Source organism: Mobula birostris, chromosome 5 (genome assembly GCF_030028105.1).
Source record: "Mobula birostris isolate sMobBir1 chromosome 5, sMobBir1.hap1, whole genome shotgun sequence".
Lineage (NCBI taxonomy): Eukaryota > Metazoa > Chordata > Chondrichthyes > Myliobatiformes > Myliobatidae > Mobula > Mobula birostris.
Genome location: NC_092374.1, coordinates 86,562,153 through 86,581,872, shown reverse-complemented (window position 1 = coordinate 86,581,872; position 19,720 = coordinate 86,562,153). Strand labels below are relative to the sequence as shown.

The 19,720-nt window shown below is 46.5% G+C and overlaps 2 protein-coding genes across 8 annotated transcripts in view; one reads left to right on the top strand and one right to left on the bottom strand.

The window, feature by feature from the left end:
• Window positions 1–8,373, bottom strand: part of LOC140197837 (actin-like protein 6B) — a 61,723-nt gene extending 53,350 nt beyond the window's left edge. For all 6 annotated transcript variants that reach the window (XR_011886035.1, XM_072258321.1, XM_072258322.1 and 3 more), the window contains exons 1-2: window positions 8,196–8,373; window positions 296–372 (exon numbers count right to left, since the gene is read on the bottom strand). Coding sequence is in view for 5 of the 6 variants with exons in the window: in XM_072258321.1 (XP_072114422.1) it covers window positions 296–372; window positions 8,196–8,220 (102 nt within the window). In the remaining variant the exon portion in view is untranslated. The remainder of the gene's footprint in view (window positions 1–295; window positions 373–8,195) is intronic.
• A 9,610-nt stretch (window positions 8,374–17,983) lies between these two features.
• The window catches only part of LOC140197835 (guanine nucleotide-binding protein G(I)/G(S)/G(T) subunit beta-2), a 154,738-nt gene continuing 153,001 nt past the window's right edge, over window positions 17,984–19,720 (top strand). For both annotated transcript variants that reach the window (XM_072258320.1, XM_072258318.1), the window contains exon 1: window positions 17,984–18,150. The gene's annotated coding sequence lies outside the window, so the exon portion shown is untranslated. The remainder of the gene's footprint in view (window positions 18,151–19,720) is intronic.

The following is a 19,720-nucleotide window of genomic DNA, read 5'->3' as shown; positions in this document are numbered from 1 at the left end:
AGGCACATGAACAGGGAAATAGGGACTTGAGTTCAGTGAAAAGGAATTAATCTAATTAGGTCTCATTAGCTTAATTAGTTTGGCAGAACATCGCGAGTCTGTTACCACACTGCACTGGTTTACATTCTGTGATGTAAACATGCAAACACCTTGGGATTCAAAGGTCTGTAGGTTAACGGAATGCATTTCTGGTTCAGGGAGGTTCGAAAGCAGCGAGAGGTTGATGGCAGAGGATAGCAGCAGTAAATAGGATGCGCGAGAGAGCGGCAAGGTGGGGCCAGGACCAGAACTGTACCTTAGGGCAGTCTTCTCCAGCATAACCAGCCCGCACCGTGTAGGAACCGATATCAAAGACCAGAGCTCCCACCTCGTCTGTGGAAGGAATGAGACAATTTTATTTATTTATTGAGATACAGAGTAGAATAGGCCCAGCTGCCCCTTTGATCCACACTGCCCAGCAATCCCCAATTTAACCCTCGCCTAATCACAGCACAATTTACAATGACCTTTAACCTACCATCCAGAAAGTCTTTTGGAGTGTGGGAGGAAACTGGAGCACCCGGTGGAAACCCATGCAGTCAAGGGGAGACCGCACAGACTCCTTACAGAAAATGGTGGGAACTCAAACCAGGTCGCTGTTACTGTAAAATGTTGTGCTAACCACCATGCTACCACATCAGGAGCCCACAGCGACAGAAACACAACACAGAGCGCTGGTGAGTCCAGACAACTCCAGTCCAGCACACATTACAAGAATTGTTCGAGCCACCAGTTACAAACCGTTTGATCACTACACCTCGATATAACAGGGTACCTATTTTCTAGGAACAACTTTATTCACCACGTACATTTACAAGCAACACAAACCGCTGGAGGAACTCAGCAGGTCAGGCAGCATCCATGGAAATGAATCAACAGTCGATGTTTTGGGCTGAGACCCTTCTTCAGGACTGGAAAGGAAAGAGGAAGACTCCAGAATAAAAAGGTATGGGGAGGGGAAAGGGGCGAGCTGGAAGATGATAGGTGAAGCCACGTGGGAAAGATAAAGGCCAGAGAGGAAGGAATCTGATAAGACAGGAGAGTGGACCATTGGAGAAAGGGAAGGAGGAGGGGACCTGGGGGGGGGGTGGAATGATAGGCAGGTGAAAAGAGGTAAAAGGTCAGAGTGAGGAATAGAAGAAGAGGGGAGAGGTGAGGGAAATTTTTTTAAACCGGAAGAAGAAATCAATATTCACATCATCAGGTTAGAGGCTACCCAGACAGAATACAAGGTGTTGTTCCTCCACCCTGAGGGTGGCCTCATCTTGGCACGAGAGGTAGCCATGGACTGACATATTGGAACGGGAATCAGAATTAAAACGTTCAGCCACCGGAAAGTTCTGCTTTTAGCAGATGGAGCGGAGATTCTCTACGAGCAGTACCCCCATTTACATCAGGTCTCAGTGCTGTAGAGGAGGCTGCACCAGACACAATAGATTCACAGTTGAGGTGTTGCCTCACCTGGAAGGCCTGTTTCGAGCCCTGAATGGAGGAAAGGGAGGAGGTGTACGGTCAAGTGGAGCATTTTGGCTGCTTGCAGGGATGAGTGCATTGGGAATTTGCTGTGGCGTGTTCAGAATCAGGTTTAATATCACCGGCATATGTCGTGAAATTTGTTGTCCTTGCCACAGCAGTATAATGCAACACATAGTACATACACTTACTGCAATTCACGTCTATTATTGTGGATTAAGTGGTTAAATAAGTAATGCAAAAATAGAAATTAAAAAGCAGTGTGGTAGTGATCATGGGTTCAATGTCCATTCAGAAATCAAATGGCAGAGGGGTAGAAGCTGTTCCTGAATCATTTAGAGTGTGTGTCTTCAGGCTCCTGTACCTCCTCACTGACGGTAGCAATGAGAAGAGAGCATGACCTGGGTGGTGGGGGTCCTTGATGATGGATGCTGCCTTTCTGAGGCACTGCTCCTGGATACTATGGAGGCTGGTGCCCATGATGGAGCTGACAGAGTTTACAACTCTCTGCAGCTTATTTCAATCCTGTGCAGTAGCCCCCCCCTCCCAGCCTCCCCATCCCGCCCCATTCTAGACATTGATACAGCCAGTTAGAATGCTCCCTGTGCAATATTTAACAATAAAACAACAACATTCAACAATTATAAAGTATTAAATAAAAATAAAGTTAAAGTATGGAAATGGAATAAAATGTGCATAAAAAAGTAATACAATGTAAACAATGTTATTAAAAAGAGGTTTAAAGTGTTTACAGTGCAGTAAGGGGGCAATAGATAGGAAGGGGTGGGGGCTATCTAGAATGGTTGATCAGATTAATTTTTTTGGTTGATCGAAGAAATTTCAAATGATGTGAAGTTTCTGTTTTAATAGCCCTATAGATCTTTCCAGAAGGGAGCTTTTGGAAGAGGCAGGCTGCAGGGTGGGCAGTGTCCACGATGATTTTTCCTGCCTGCCTCTTTGTCCTGGACACACAAGTCCTGCAGTGATGGTAGACTGCAGCCGGTGACCTTTCTGGGTGCTGCATCCTCCGTTGGTTGGGCTCGACCATGAATGTTACTTGCCAGCTGTCTACGTGATATGCCAGCCAGTACACAAACAAGCCTGGGCAGTACAATACGGAGAGCAAGCTGTTGCCCGTGCAGCAGGTTCCCCCTTTCCACGGTGCTGATGAATCCAAAGGAACAGCAGGACCAGTACAGTTCGGCACCAGCAGTGTTGCAGGAGTTGCCAGTCCTCATTGAACTCAACGTAGGGCTATCTCCAGCTCTGGATATTTTCCTCAGGGTTTACTCCAAAGCCTTCCCCATCAGTGGGTACAGCCGCAAGGCAGTGGGGGTTTGAGATCAGACTCAGCTCCATCATGGGCACTGGCCTCCGTAGTATCCAGGACATCTTCACGGAGCGATGCCTCAAAAAAGCGCCGTCCATCGTTAAGGACCCCCATCACCCAAGTCATGCTTTGTTCTCATTGCTACCATCAGGGAAGAGGTACAGGAGCCTAAAGGAACACACTCAGGAACAGCTTCCTCCCCTCTGCCATCCGATTTCTGAATGGACTGAACCAATGAACACTATCTCTCTATATTTCCTCGGTTTCTGGAAGGATCACCAGGATCGTGAAGAAGTACCACATTAATACCATACACAAACCCGCAAGGAAGCTCAAATCACAGCTTACGCGGGTCAAAGACAACCTGTCAGCTGGCGTTTACAGGATGCCCTGCAAATGCAAATCGGCGGAGGCAGAACACTGCATTCGCAATGGCCACAGAATTGACTTCGATGCCCCAAAACCACTGTGCTGTGCCAATGGCTTTTGTGACCCCCTAGTGAAGGAAGCCATTGCAATAAAACTGGAGGAAAAGAATTTTAACAAAGACAAAGGTCTCACTCTAAGAACTGGAATTCCATCATAAGCAAAGTGGGAGAGCAGAAATCTGATTGGATGAGGACTAACCAATCTAGAGGGACAGAATGCAGGGGTACAAATACCACCAGACTAAACATGCCCAGGCATCATCCCTGAAGATGGCAGAGTCTGTCATCAAAACGTCGGTTATAATCAATACCTGTACCTGGCTGGAAGACAGAGAAGAGTTTATTTGTCACATACGCTGGGAAAGCACTAGATCCATTTTCACTACCTCACTACTTTTTTTTTTAATTTTAATTTTTGCATTATTTATTTAATTTAACATGTACATATATTATAAACATGAATTACAGGAAATATAAAAACATAAATATAATAAATACACACACAGATGGTAGAAAGTTTGTGGACCCTGTAGAATTTTCTCTATTTCTGCATAAATATGACCTAAAATATGATCAGATCTTCACAAAAGTCCTAAAACTAGATAGAGAACCCAATTAAATAACACAGAAAAACCTACACTTGTTCATTTATTTATTGAGAAAATGATCCAATATTATATGTATTCATTGGAAAAAGTATGTGAACCTTTGCTTTCAGTAAGTTATACAGTAATAACTTCAACCAAACATTTCTGGTAACCATTGATCAGTCCTGCACATCAGCTTGGAAGAATTTTGGGCCATTTCTCCTTACAAAACTGCTTCAACACTGGGATGTTGGTGTACTTTCCTGCATGAACTGCTTGCTTCAGGTCCTTCCACAACATTTCTATATGATTAAGGTCAGGACTTTGACTCAGCCATTCTAAAACATGAATTTTCTTCTTTTTAACCATTGTTGTTCATTCAGAACATTGTCTCGTTACGTTATCCAACTTCTATTATGCTTCAGGTGCCAGACTACTATCCTGACGTTCTCTTGTAAAATGTCTAGATACAGTTTTGAATTCATTGTTCCCTCAATGATTGCAGGCTGTCCAGGCCCTGAGGCAGCAAAGTAGCTCCAAATCATGATGCTCCTTCCACCATACTTCACAGTTGGGTGTTGGTGTGCAGAGCCCAAACATGGCAATGTGCATTTTTGCCAAAAAGTTCAACTCTGGTCTCACCTGTCCACAGAACTTTGTACCAGAAGCATTGTAGAACATCCAGGTGGTCTTCTGCAATCTTGAGACGTGCAGCAATGTCTTGTTTTTGGACAGCGGTGGTGTCCTTCCATGAACACCATTCTTGTTCAGTGTTTTTCTTATAGTGGACACATGAATAGAGACTGCAGCAAGTTCTAGGATTTCTGCGGGTCCTTTGCTGTTACCCCATGGGTTCTTTTTCACCTCCTTCAGTATTGCACATTGTGCACTTTGTATGATCTTTGCAGGATGCCCACACCTAGGGAGAGCAGCAAGAGTAGTGAATTTCCCCCATTTGTAGACAATTTCTCTCACTGCAGACTGATAAGCACTCAGATCTTTAGAAATGCATTTGTAGCCTTTTCCAGCTTCTTCCAAGGTCCTCTGAAAGTTGTTTTGATCAAGGCATGATGCACATGAACAGATCTTTCTTGAGAAAACCAGGCTCTCTGTCAGTAACCTGACCTTGTGTGCACATTTTATAGGGCAGGGCACCTCTACGACCCACACCTCCAATCTCATCTCATTGATTGGAAAACCTGACTCCAAATAGCTTTGTAGAAGGCATTACCCCAGAGGTTCACATACATTTTCCAACAAATACATGTGATATTGGATCATTTTTCCTCAATAAAGAAATGGACATGTACAATGTTTTTTGGGTTATTTATTTAATTGGGTTCTCTTGATCTAGTTTTAGGACTTAAGTGAAGATCTGATCACATTTATGCAGAAATAGAGAAAATCTACTGTGTGTGTGTGTGTGTGTGTGTGTGTGTGTGTGTGTGTGTGTGTGTGTGTGTGTGTGTGTGTGTGTGTGTGTGTGTGTGTGTGTGTGTGTGTGTGTGTGTGTGTGTGTGTGTGGTCACTCCCAGGTTGGGAACTGCTGCTGTACTCTGACTCACCATTATTTGAGATTTTGGTCTGTCAACACAATCTCAATGGTAGGGAAGGCACGACAGCAAGATGATATTGGAGGAGCTTAAGGAGAGCTGATCTGTCCAAAAAACTGCTGGCTAATTTTTCTTCTTCTTGGGGCCCTTAGCTCCCAGTTAATCATAGGCCGTCAATGACCTCCTGTCTCCAACGTCCTCTGAAGTCAATGGTTTGGTTGGAGTTCATCAATGCTTCTGTGTCCATTGCATCCACTTTACAGGGGATCAGTCTATACAGCTTCACCAAAGCCCTGATACCTGGTGGTCAAACCCGTTTCTGCCTCTCATGACGGGGACGTGGGGTTGGACTCTGAGAGGCCAAGCCAACTTTTATCGATGTGTGATAGAGAGAATACTGACATACGGAATGACCGTGTGGGACTCTAGCTGCAACAAGACAGATCACAAAGCACTCCAATGGGTGATTAAGATGGCTCAGTACATCACTGGAACTCAACTACCAGAACTGGAGACAATCTACATCTCTCAATGCCTACAGTGCCCTTGTTACATCTTTAAAGACCCATCCCATCCCAGACACCGACTGTTCAATCTTCTGCCATCCTGTGAGTTACACAAACATCTTAAGACAGCGAGGCTGAAAAACAGCTTCTTCCCAAGGGCTGTTGTGCAGCTGAATAACGCTACAGCCTGGCTTGCTGATGGCCTTTGAATGTCAAAGTCACTTGTTTTGAAAACATTAGAAAGTTTTTGCCAAGAACAGGCCCTTGTACTACCTCAAGGACCTGATGTAATCTGTATGGATGAGACACAAGTTTCTCACTCTGCCTTGGTACATGTGGCAATAACAAACCAATTTGCCAACTTCAGAGAAAATCAATCAAAATATATGTACAGGGCAAAAATGGGCCATTCAGCCTATCAGTTACCTATCGGTGGGTTGGTTCCATGAGTTGAAGGGGTGCAGTTGGGCCCCACACAGTGGAGTTCACAGGAAGAGAAGTTTTGCTCTCCACACCTTGGGGTGCAACGGCAGGGGTTTCTTCAGCATTTGTGTGTGTGTTTTTTTTTTTACTGAGACCGAGTTGCTAACTCGACACCCAACCCAGCACAGATGGAAAGCGTGCAAGGATTCAGCCAGATTCGAACCTGGGACCACTCGGCTCAAAGTCTGATGCGGATGTCACTACACCGCCCGCCGGAAGAGAAGTGATGCAATGGAAACGCTCCTGGCAGGCTATCCCCTCACACAAAGCAAATCCAGGACTTGGGGATGTCATTGCAGAGCGTGGGACCCTTAGGATGGAGATGAGGAGGGAGTTCTTCAAATTCCTGTTTGGAGTTATTTTCATATATGGCCAGAGGGAATTCAAGACCAAGACAGGGAGATTTGCTCTAGAGTTCAAAGTAAATGGTATTATCAAAGTACATATATGTCACCGTATATCACCTAAGATTCATGTTCTTGCAGGCATTCACAGTGGAAACACAATAGGAGAGGTTGAGGGGAGCAAGGATCGAAATAAGCTGCCAAAAGTTGTGAACTCAGTCATCTCCATCATGGGCACCAGGACATCTTCAAGGAGCAATGGCTCAAAAAGGTGGCATGCATTATTAAGGACCCCCACCACCCAGGACATGCCCTCTTCTCATTGCTACCATCAGGGAGGCGTAAAGGAGCCTGAAGGCACACACTCAGTGATTCAGGAACAGCTTCTTCCCCTCTGCCATCAGATTTCTGAACATTGAACCCATGAACTCCCCCCCCCCCATGCATTACTTATTTAATTTAACATATATAGATATGAATATAGGACATGGAGCAGATAGAAAGGATGTAGCAGCTTAAAGCCAGAGTAATCCCGGATTGGAACTGCGACACCTGGACTGGGAGAGTGGCTCCAACAAATCCCGGGAACAACATCTGAAATCTTGGCCCAGAAGAACGCACTACAGGGAACAGCAAGGATAGTGCGCAGAACCCTCAGGCTCCCAGGCCTCTGGTAGAGGACCCGAGATTGAGGGGAAAATACACGTACACACCACCCACAAGGGGTGAGAAAGTGTGTATATAGACATACTCACTCATATACTTCTCGCCGTGATTTAGTTTTTACATTATGTATTGCAAAGTACTGGGCCATATAACAACAAATTTCACGGCATATGCCAGTGATGTTAACCTGATTCTGACAAGCGCGAAGGGCAGATTCCACCTCCTGTTTCATATATAAGGGATGACCCACCTCAACATGGAGATGTCATCTTTGGGATCCTCCACCCCGGACAGAGCAGTGGAATCGCTGAACACGTTTTCTCAAATTCCTTCTTTCTTTGTGTTTTTAATGAGAGCAGCTGGGGGGGGGGGCGAGGTAGGGAGGGACCTCCCCCGCTCTTCAATTCCAGAGGGTACAAGTGAAAGAAGGATCCTCCTGTGTTATGCCAGTTTCACGCCTCATCTCTGTGGTCGGGGCCATCACAACCGAGAGGGGACCGGAGTCCTGATAACAAGCAGCAACCAACTCCCCCCTCCCATCCAGCATCCCACCCCCCCCAGCCCTTGTCACACCTCAAGGGTCACCCACCACCACGACCCAGTCCAGACACAATCGAGCTGACTGCATTGTGCGCTCTTGTCAATTTAACCGCGGGCAGCCTTAATTCTGCCCCGCCGCTCGGAAGCATCAGAACCGCGGCCTCGCGTTTACTTTCACCCCTGCACTCTCTCTCCCTTATGCAATCCGTCATTTGCACAAAACTGCATTTCCTCGACACGTCTTACCTCCTCCATAAACCCCGCCGCTCATGGCTGTCAGTGCCTTCTGATAACAATGGAGAGGAGGGGTCCCCTGTCTGCTTCAGCCGCTCACCGACTGCAATGGAACATGCTCCAGATGTTGCACGTTACAATTAATATTTAAAAAAGCCCGAAGCCAGAACCGCTTCCTCCGGCCTCAGCCTTCGCTCCTCCCAGGATGAAGAAAGCAATTTCCTGATGTGGCTCAGAACCATTAAAGGCGCAGGTTGCGACGGTCTGCAGAGCCTTTTTACAGTCTTAAAGGTGCGGGGGGGGGTGATACAAAAATGCCGATGACATTTTTCACTCGCTCGTCATTCGGGGAAAAAAATTATCGGCAATTATTCAGAAGCTGGTAGTTTAAAAAAAAAATGAAAACACACACAGGGGTCTGTGGAGGGAGGGGCAGTAAATAATTCGGGTCAGAACTGAGTAACGCAAATTAAGACGGTAATTTTGAATCTCAGGGAAAAATGGGTATTACAGATATTCCCGTTCAATCGTCCTTCCCTCCCGCCATTTTCTCATTCACAGAGAGATACAGCTCACATTAGGCCCTTCGGCCCACCGAGTCTGTGCTAGTCTATTTACAGGAATCCTACATTTGTCCTCCGCATATCTCCACAAAGATATTCCACCTCTCCACAGCATCGATGCGTGTGTGTCGGTGGGGGAGGAGCTGAAAGTGGAGCAATTGTCAACACTTCAGCTTGAAACTCTGGATCAAGTCTGAGCTGAATCCCTTTCCCATCACAGACGCTGCTCAACCCCCTGAGTTCTTCCAGCGGACTGTGCGCTGCTCCAGTCTCCAGCCTCTGTACTCTCCTGCGCCTTCAATGTGAAACATCACCTCTTTCCTCCTTCTCCTTGGGTGTTGTCCCGCCCCGCTGTCTATTTGCAGCACGTTGCTTTTGTTCCTGATTATCTATTTATTTGTTGTGATATCGATCAAGAAACTAAATATGGGTGTTTGGACACGAGGCAAACTCACTCTCTCCTTGCAATAGTGCCCAGGGAATTTTCATTCACAGCTACAGATCAATAGATTTTTCCACGTGATTGGCAATTGGTTTCTTATCTTCAATAAGCAATGCCTCAAAATTATGGCATTAATCATTAAGGACCCCCATCACCCAGGACATGCTCTCTTCTATACCTCCAGGAAGGAGGTATAGAAGCCTGAAGACACACACTCAACGATTTAGAAACAGCTTTGACCCTCTGACATCAGATTCCTGGAAGGTCCATGAACCAACCGGTGAAAACTACCTCACTATTTTTGCACTACTTATGTTTTTATTTTAATTGTGTGTGTGTATATGTATTTGTTTGTTTGTTTGATGAGTTTATTGAGATACAGTGCAGAATAGGCCCTTCTAGCCCTTTGAGTTGTGCCTCCAAAGAACCCCTTAATCACAGGACAATTTACAATGACCAATTAACCTACCAACCGGTACATCTTTGGACTGTGGGAGGAAACCCACATGGTTATGGGATACAAACATATACATACATATTCCATACATATATATATATATATATATATATATATATACATACACACAAAAAACTTAATGATAATAATAACTTTATATAGCACAGGTTCAAATCTGCATTGATTGTAAAGATAAATCAATAGTCATAGAAATTTGAGACAAAATTAAAAATCACAAGTAAAGACAAACATTATATAAAACAATTGTAATTGAATAGATCAAATTACATAAGTGTAATCAACATCAACAGGCATTAGATAATCCTATAAGTAAGCTGGGGTGGAGATATGTCTCCACCAAAGGAGGTGTAAGGTGCTCCTTCCCTCTGCTAGTTTGCAGGCTGCAAGGACAATGTGTAGCAACTGCTTAGCACCACCCCCCCCCCCCCCGCTGCCAAATCAGGATCACATGGAGCCATGGGAGCAGGTGGTGGATGGTCATACGAGCAGCTGGAGCAAATCACAAGTCCTAGTTATGTGACCACTAACACCAGGCAGACAATCTCTGAAGAGTATTGATCCTGGCTGGGGTCACCTGTCTTGTAAAGACACTGCCCAGAAGAAGGCAATGGTAAACCATCATGGCTGACTTATTATCCTTCTCAACCTAATTTTCCTGCCATCTCCCCATAACCTTCAATGCTTTGACTAATCAAAAATCTATCAACCTCTGCTTTAAATATATTCAATGACTTGACCTCCAGAGACATCTCTGGCAGACAATTCTGCAGATTCACTACCCTCTACATCAGGTGTTCCAACCTTTTTTATGCCATAGACCCCTCCCATTGACCAAGGGGTCCTTAGATCTCAGGTCAGGAATCCCTGCTCTAACTAAAGAAATTCTTCTTCATCTCTGTTCTAAAGAGACGTCCTTGTATCTGAGTCTGTGCTTTCTGGTCCTAGACTTTCACACTATTGGAAACATCTTCTCCATGTTCACTCTTTCAATGCTCTATGGGTTTCATGGAGACCCTAGCCCCCATTCTTCTAAGCTCCAGTGAGTACAAATCCAAACACTCCTCAACTGTTAACCCTTTCATTCCTAGGATCATTGTTCTGAGTTTCCTCTGGACCCTCCCTAATGTCAGCACGTCCTTTCGTAGACACGGGACCCAAAACTGCTCACAATAAAGTCATGCAAAGTATATTGTTGCAAGTGCAGGTAGATAATAAAGATGCACAACGAGGTAGATTAGGAGATGAAGTGTTCATCTTCCACGTATGAGGTCCGTCCAAGTGGGTTGATAACAGCAGGATAGAAACTTTTCTATCTTCTGCACAATGGGAAGAGGAGGAAGAAGAGAGAGTGGCCTAGGTGGGTGTGGTCATGAGACAGTGAGCAGTTAGAACAGATTCAGTGGAGGGCAGGCTGCTTTCCATAATGTGCTGAGCTGTGTCCACTACTCTGCAGTTTTTGTGGTCCTGGTGTAATGAGCTCTTCTGGCCTGTGTGGGGCACCAGAGAGTGTTGAGAACCGAGGGCTTTCAGAGCACCTGAATTGGTTAATTGTTGTTAAGAGTCGTTAATTGTTTAAAAAGAGTCGTTAATTGTTTAAAATCCTCTTCTTTTTCTCGAGTGACTCAGTCTTTGTAATGTGGTCTTCTGGTGCTTTCTGTTTAAACTTGTTAAGTTTATTTTGATTGACTCGGGGATTCCGTGTCCATTTAAAACAGAGATGAGGAGAAATTTTTTTGGCCAGAGAGTCGTGGGTTTATGGAATTCGTTGCCATGTACAGCTGTGGAGGCCCGATCATTGAGAGTGTTTAAGGAGGAGATTGATAGGTATCTAATTAGTCAGGGTATCAAGGGATATGGGGAAAAAGCCGGAAATTGGAACTAAATGGGAGAATAGTTTAGCTCATGGTGGAGTGGCGGAGCAGACTCGATGGGCCGAACGACCTACTTCTGCTCCTTTGACTTGTGATCTTGTGTAACTTGTATTATTTAAGTGCATGCCCTATTAGCACTAGTCACAGAGTCCTAGTTTTGAGAACGTTACATCTCATGGCAACACACACAAAATGCTGGATGAACTCAGCAGGCCAGGCAGCATCTATGGAAATAAACAGATTGTCGATGTTTTGGGCCGACCCTTCATCCTGATGAAGGGTCTCGGCCTGAAACTTCGACTATTTACTCTTTTCCATAGATGCTGCCTGGTCTGCTGAGTTCCTCCAGCATTTTGTGTGTGTTGCGAGGGTCAGAGTCAGGCTGAATTTCCTTAGTCTTCTGTGGAAGTTGAGGTGTTTGGTGTACTATCTTGGTGACTGCGTCGAGCTCCCAGGTGAAAGGACAGGACCACAGCCCTCTATACCCCTACCATCCATGTACCTATCCAAACTTCTCTTAGACATTGAAATCAAGCTTGTATGCACTACTTGTGCCGGCAGCTTGTTCCACAATCTCACCACCCTCTGAGAGAAAAAGTTTCCCCTCGTGTTCCCCTTAAAATTGTCAACTTTCACTCTCAGTCCATGGTCTCTAGTAGTAACCCCGCCCATCCTCAGTGGAAAAAACCTGTTTCCATTTACCCTGTCTATACCCTCATCATTTTGTATACCTCTATCAAATATTCGCTTTACCTACTTTAGGTGGCGGGGTAGGGTTACGTCTCTACCAAAGGAGGTGTAAGGTGCTCCTTCCCTCCGCTAGCCTGCTGGTCACCTTTGGGCAAGGTGTAGCACCTGCTTAGCCTCCTGCTCAGGGTCACGTGAGTCATGGGAGCAGGTGTGGATGGTCGTGTGAGCAGCCAGTGCATATCACAAGTCCTGGTTATACAACTACTGACACCAGGCAGAAGGGTATTGATAATGGCTGGGGTCACCTGCCTAGAAGAAGGCAATGTAGAAAAATTTGCCAAGAACAATCATGGTCATGGAAAGACCACGATCGCCTATGTTATACAACATAGCACATAATGAATGCACAAACTTATCTACTGGCTGGACCAGGATAAATATTTGGTGGTATTTCCTAGAAACTTGAAGCTCTCCACCTCAGGATCTTTGGCACAGATGTGACTCTGTGTTGCACCCTGCTTGCAGAAATCAATGACCAGCTCTTTTGTTTTGTTGACATTGTGAGAGAGATTGTCATCTTGATACCATATCACTAGGCTCTTTATCTCCTTCCTGTACTCCACCATCAGAAATACTTTCTCACTGTCTCTTGCCCCATATAATTTTGTACACCTCCATCAGCTCCCTCCCCACTTCCTCAGTTTCTCTGAGGAATGTCAGCTTATTGTGGTGGAGAGTCCTGTGAATTCCGTAAGATCCCGAGATGATGGTGTCTGGCACTTAGTCCTGGTGGGGTCATCCATGGCAGTGAGGTCAAGGAGGAAGTTCCAGACAAAGAACAATGCATCTAAGACCTCAAGGGTGGAGCTGGCGGAAGGCGATGACGCAACACAGTGTCGGTGAAGGCAGGTGAAGGCTGCAGCAGTGAAGCGTCCCCGTTGCCTTGCATCCTATGCTATTGGACACTGATACCGACCTGTCAGGAATCATCTGACCATAGACCATAAGATATAGGAGCAACATTAGGCCATTCGGCCCATCAAGTCTGCTCCGCCATTTTATCATGGCTGATCCATTTTCCCTCTCAGCTCCAATCTCCTGCCTTCTCCCCGTATCCCTTCATGCCCTGACTAATCAAGAAACTATCAACCTCTGCCTTAAATATACCCAATGACTTGGCCTCCACAGCCATCTGTGGCAATGAATTCCACGGATTTACAAACTCTAGCTTAAGAAATTCCTCCTCAACTCCATTCTAAAAGGATGCCCCTCTATTCCAAGGCTATGTCCCCTGGTCTTAGACTCCCCCACCATAGGAAACATCCTCTCCACGTCCATTCCATTAACTTTTGATCGGTTTCAATGAGGTCACCCCTTATTCTTCTGAATTCCAGTGAGTACGGGCCCAGAGCCATCAAACGCTCTTCATATGATAAGCCTTTCAATCCTGGAATAATTCTGTGAACCTCTTTTGAACCCTCCCCAATGTCAGCACATCCTTTCTTAGATAAGGGGCCCTAAACTGCTCACAATACTCCCAGCGAGGCCTCACCGTGCTTTATAAAGCCTCAACATTACACCCTTACTTTGACATTGTAGTCCTCTTGAAATGAATGCTAATATTGCATTTGCCTTCCTCAACCTATAAATTAACCTTTAGGGCATCCTGTATGGGGTGATTGTGTCTGTACCTCAGCCTCCCCACATTAGACAAAGTCATGTACAGGCATTCTTCACTAATGGAATCAACCCTTACATCCCGGATCCCGAATCAGCCTCTACAGCCACCTGAAGACTCAGTCATAGACAACCCCTTGGGAGAGCGTCATACTGCGCTTCAGTGATCACACTGCTAATAGTTTCTCTGTTCTAAAGAAAACAAGTCTGTCCTATTCAGTCTCTCTTCGAAACTGAAATATTCCTTCCCTGGTGACATCTGAAATAATTGCAGCGTTGGAAAACCATTCTGATGTTCAAAGTTCAAAGTAAATTTATTATCAAAGTATATATATGTCACCACATACAATCCTGAGATTCATTTTCTTGCAGGCATACTCAATAAATCCACAATAGAATAATAACCATAACAGAATCAATGAAACACCGCACCAACTTGGCCATGCAACCAGCGTGCAAATACAAAATGAAAGAAATAATAATAATAAATAAATAAGCAATAAATTTCAAGAGTATGAGATGAAGAGTCCTTGAAAGTGAGTCATAGGTTGCGGGAGCATTTCAGTGATGGGGTGAGTGAAGTTATCCCCTTTGGTTCAACAGCCTGATTGTTGAGGAGTAATAACTGTTCCTGAACCTGGCGGTGTGAGTCCTAAGGCTCCTGTACCTCCTTTCCGATGGTAGCAGTGAGAAGGGGGTTTGTCCTTGGTGCTGGACATCCCTGACGATGGTTGATGGAACTGGAACAGAAATGAAAACGTCCACCAGCTTAAATGGTCTCAAATACAAAGGTGGAGTTCATTGTCATCTGCACAGTTACTTGCGTGCACAGGTGCAATGAAAAACTTACTTGCAGCAGCATCACAGGCAGATAGCATCAGATAAGCAGCATTCACAAAAACAATAAATTAGACACAATTTAGATGATACACAATCGTTAGAAGGGACACGGCAATTAGAACAATAATAATCCAAGTCCATTGCAGCGCAAAGTGGCCATAAGTGTTGCTAAACCGGGGTGGTGATTAGGGTTGTACTGGTCGGTTCAAGAACTGAATGGTTAAAGGGAGGCAGCTGTTCCTGAACCTGGTGGCTTGGGACTTCAGACTCCTGTACCTCCTGCCCAATGGGAGCTGTGAGAAGATGGCTTGGTTGAGATGGTGGGATTTTTGGTGGTGGGTGCTGCCTCCAGTAGAAATGACCGCTGGCAGGGAGGGTTGTGCCCGTGATGTGTTGAGCTGAGTCCACCGGCCTCTGCAGCTCCTTACGTTCCTGCACCTTTTAACTGCTGTACCAGACCGAGATGCGACCAGTCAGGATACTTTCAACAGAGGATCTACGGAAGTTTATTAGAGTGTTCGGTAACATGCTGACCCTTCTTAACCTCCTAAGAAAGTAAGTACACTGGGGCACCTTCCTTGTGATTGGACTCTGGGCCTCACAACGATCTTGCACTTTATAGATTACTTGCACTGCACTTTTCTGATAGCTTTCACACCCTATTCTCCGTTGTTTCTAAAGTCATAGTTAGTTGCTGCCCATTATGCTGCTGGTGTTTAGGGCAGCAATGATGGTTCTCCATCTCTGGCGGTGTTCACAGCTTCCTTCATCATGTCAGTGGCTTCCTCTTGGTCTCACTACTGTCAGTCATGCAAGTCCCGGGTGGAGACTCAGGAATACCATCGCACTCAGATAAAGGAGAATTCTTCATTGTTGTTTCTGTAACATTTTTTTTGATCAGTCAGGGTTGTTAGCCCTGAGCTGAACCCCTGAACCTGGAGGACTGGTGGTCCACTCTTAGTCTGGCATCTACTCTTTGACCTGTCTGGCATGGATGACCCTACCAAGAGTGAAAACGTAAACCCTGACAATCTAACAAATCGTGCCAAGGTGAAAGAACAGGCAGCTGTTTGGAAAACCTACAAAGGAAGCAAAATCAGAATCAGGTTTAATACTACCAGCATTTGTTATGAAATTTGTTAACTTTGTGTCAGCAATACATGATAAATTCAGTTTTATAGGCATCCGTTAGTCTCATGAGACCATGGATTTGTGCCTTGGAAGGTTTCCAGGGCGCAGGCCTGGGCAAGGTCGTATGGAAGACCGCTATTGCCCTGCAGGTCTCCCCTCTCCATGCTACTGATGTTGCCAAGGGAAGGGCATTAGGACCCATACAGCTTGGCACCAGTGTTGTCACAGCGCAATGTGTAGTTAAGTGCCTTGCTCAAGGACACACAGATTGCCTCAGCCAAGGCTCGAACTAGCGACTTTCAGATCACTAGACTGACGCCTTAATCACTTGGGCACGCGCCAGTGCAATTCAGTTTTAATAGTTAAGATAAGCAGTGGAAAAACGGAAATTTAAAAAGGCTTCACACATCAAAGTTGCTGGCGAACGTAGCAGGCCAGGCAGCATCTCTAGGAAGAGGTGCAGTCGACGTTTCAGGCCGAGACCCTTCGTCAGGACTAACTGAAGGAAGAGTGAGCAAGGGATTTGAAAGTTGGAGGGGAGGGGGAGATCCAAAATGATAGGAGAAGACAGGAGGGGCAGGGATAGAGCCAAGAGCTGGACAGGTGATTGGCAAAAGGGGATAAGAGAGGATCATGGGACAGGAGGTCTGGGAAGAAAGACAAGGGGGGGGGACCCAGAGGATGGGCAAGAGGTATATTCAGAGGGACAGAGGGAGAAAAAGGAGAGTGAGAGAAAGAATGTGTGCATAAAAATAAGTAACAGATGGGGTATGAGGGGGAGGTGGGGCCTAGCGGAAGTTAGAGAAGTCGATGTTCATGCCATCAGGTTGGAGGCTACCCATACGGAATATAAGGTGTTGTTCCTCCAACCTGAGTGTGGCTTCATCTTTACAGTAGAGGAGGCCATGGATAGACATGTCAGAATGGGAATGGGATGTGGAATTAAAATGTGTGGCCACTGGGAGATCCTGCTTTCTCTGGCGAACAGAGCGTAGATGTTCAGCAAAGCGGTCTCTCAGTCTGCGTCGGGTCTCATCAATATATAAAAGGCCACATCGGGAGCACCGTACGCAGTATATCACCCCAGCCGACTCACAGGTGAAGTGTTGCCTCACCTGGAAGGACTGTTTGGGGCCCTGAATGGTGGTAAGGGAGGAAGTGTAAGGGCATGTGTAGCACTTGTTCCGCTTACACGGATAAGTGCCAGGAGGGAGATCAGTGAGGAGGGATGGGGGGATGAATGGACAAGGGAGTTGTGTAGGGAGCGATCCCTGCGGAATGCAGAGAGAGGAGGGGAGGGAAAGATGTGCTTAGTGGTGGGATCCCGTTGGAGGTGGCGGAAGTTACGGAGAATAATATGTTGGACCCGGAGGCTGGTGGGGTGGTAGGTGAGGACCAGGGGAACCCTATTCCTAGTGGGGTGGCAGGAGGATGGAGTGAGAGCAGATGTACGTGAAATGGGGGAGATGCATTTAAGAGCAGAGTTGATAGTGGAGGAAGGGAAGCCCCTTTCTTTAAAAAAGGAAGACATCTCCCTCGTCCAGGAATGAAAAGCCTCATCCTGAGAGCAGATGCGGCGGAGACGGAGGAATTGCGAGAAGGGGATGGCGTTTTTGCAAGAGACAGGGTGAGAAGAGGAATAGTCCAGATAGCTGTGAGAGTCAGTAGGCTTATAGTAGACATCAGTGGATAAGCTGTCTCCAGAGACAGAGACAGAAAGATATAGAAAGGGGAGGGAGGTGTCGGAAATGGACCAGGTAAACTTGAGGGCAGGGTGAAAGTTGGAGGCAAAGTTAATAAAGTCAACGAGTTCTGCATGCGTGCAGGAAGCAGCGCCAACGCAGTCGTCGATGTAGCGAAGGAAAAGTGGGGGACAGATACCAGAATTTAAAAAGGCTTGGAAGGAACGTGTAGTACGGGCTGGGAGCGGTTCAACGGGTCGAATGGCCTCTAGGGCGGGGCGCTTCTGTGGCTCGCTGCCGCCCCTCGGTGGCTGCGGCTGTAAGGGCAGCGGTAACAGAAGGAAACTGGAACGCCCTACGTTACCTCGACAACCACCGACGGGTGGTCCTGATTGGCTGCCGCCCTCTATCGCCCGGCGTGGGGTTTCCAGAGGCGGCTGACAGGGCTTGTTGCGCCCAGCCTTGTTTTAGCGGAGCGGGCTGCAGCTTAAAGTCAGTTTATTAAATCAGAATTTAAAACAAAAGGCTTTCTCCCCCTCTCCTCTCTGAAGAACATCACAGAAGGGACACGCTTCCAGCAACCAACTGCAAAGGTAACCTAACTCTTTGATGCAGTTTATCTCAATTGGTTTGAACAATTCCACCCTCCCCGTTAACCCAGTTGTCAGTAGAGCCGGGGAGGATGCTGCGCCAAATCTTCCTCAGGCGAGGCGGTGAAGACTTTGGGTTCCTGCTTGGGAGTTGTATTTGTCGTGGGGTGGGGGGAGAGGGACGCAGGAGGTGGCGAGTGTCAAGCGAGTGGGAGGAAGCTGAACTCCGAGGAGGTTTCAGAGGAGTGCAGCGGCTCGAACAGCATCGCAGAGTTTCCTTGACGTTAGTGACAGACCTGTCCCCAGCCCGGCCCGGCCCTGCGATTCACTTCCCAGGCCAAATGCTGTTAGTCAGAGCGGCATCACACCAGCACGGGGGCTTTATAAATACACCTCGGCTATTGTTGTAAGGGGAGACAGAGAGGAATTAATTGCTGCTTATTCCCGGTAACACAGCCCCAGGAAGTCCTGTTAACACTCTGCGTGCCGGGGCGTGCGTGTGTGTGTCTCTCTCTCTCTCTCTCTGTATGTCTCACTCTGTGTGTGTTTCTCTGTCTCTGAGTGTGTCTCTTTCTCTCCTATCTGTGTGTGTGTCTCTCTCTCCTGTGTTCGTGTGTGTATGTGAGTCTCTGTGTGTGTGTCTCTCTCTCCTGTGTTCGTGTGTGTATGTGAGTCTCTGTGTGTGTGGGTCTCTCTCTGTGTGTCTGTCTGTTTCTCTGCCTGTGTCCCCCTCCCCCCTCTCCCTGTGTGTGTGTGTGTGTGTGTGTGTGTGTGTCTCTCTCTCTCTCTCTGCCTCGCTCTGCCTCTGTGTCTGTCTCTCTTTCTCTCTCTCTCTGTCTCACTATGGCTCTCTCTCTCTCTCTCTCTCACTGTGCGTGTCTCTTTCTCACTCTGTCTGTGTCTCTGCATCTCTCTCTGTTCCCTCTACCCTGTCTCTCTGTCCTCCACTTTTACTTCTCTGCACCTGACCCTCAATCCTCTTAAAGTCCAACATCCAAATCAATCTTGAGTATATCACCCTCTTCAGGGGACAATTTCAGCAATTCACTCCCCTCTTATCCTGTGACTGTGTGATGGGACAGTGTAGAGGGAGCTTCGCTCTGTGTCTGACCCTGGGAGTGTGTGATGGGACAATGTAGAGGGAGTTTCACCCTGTATCTGACCCTGGAGTGTGTAACAAAGTAATGTGGAAAGATCTTGATATCTTATTTTTAATTACATTAAGCAACATACAAAATGCTGGAGAAACTCAGCAGGTCAGGCAGCATCTATGGAAATAAACAAATAGCTGATGTTTCAAGCTGAGATCTTTCATCGGTACTGAGGAAGGAAGGGGGAAGAAGCTGGAATAAGTTGGGGTGAGGGGGAGAGGTGCACAAGCTGGCAAGTGATAGGTGAGACCAGGTGAGGGTGACGAAGGGCGGGTATAGATGGGGAGGGTTATAATGTAAGAAGCTGGGAGGTGATAGAGGCAAAAGGTAAGGGGCTGAAGAAGGTGGAATCTGATAGGAGAGGAGTGTGGACCGTGGGAGAAAGGGAAAGAAGAGGGGCACCAGGGGCAGGTGAGGAGAAA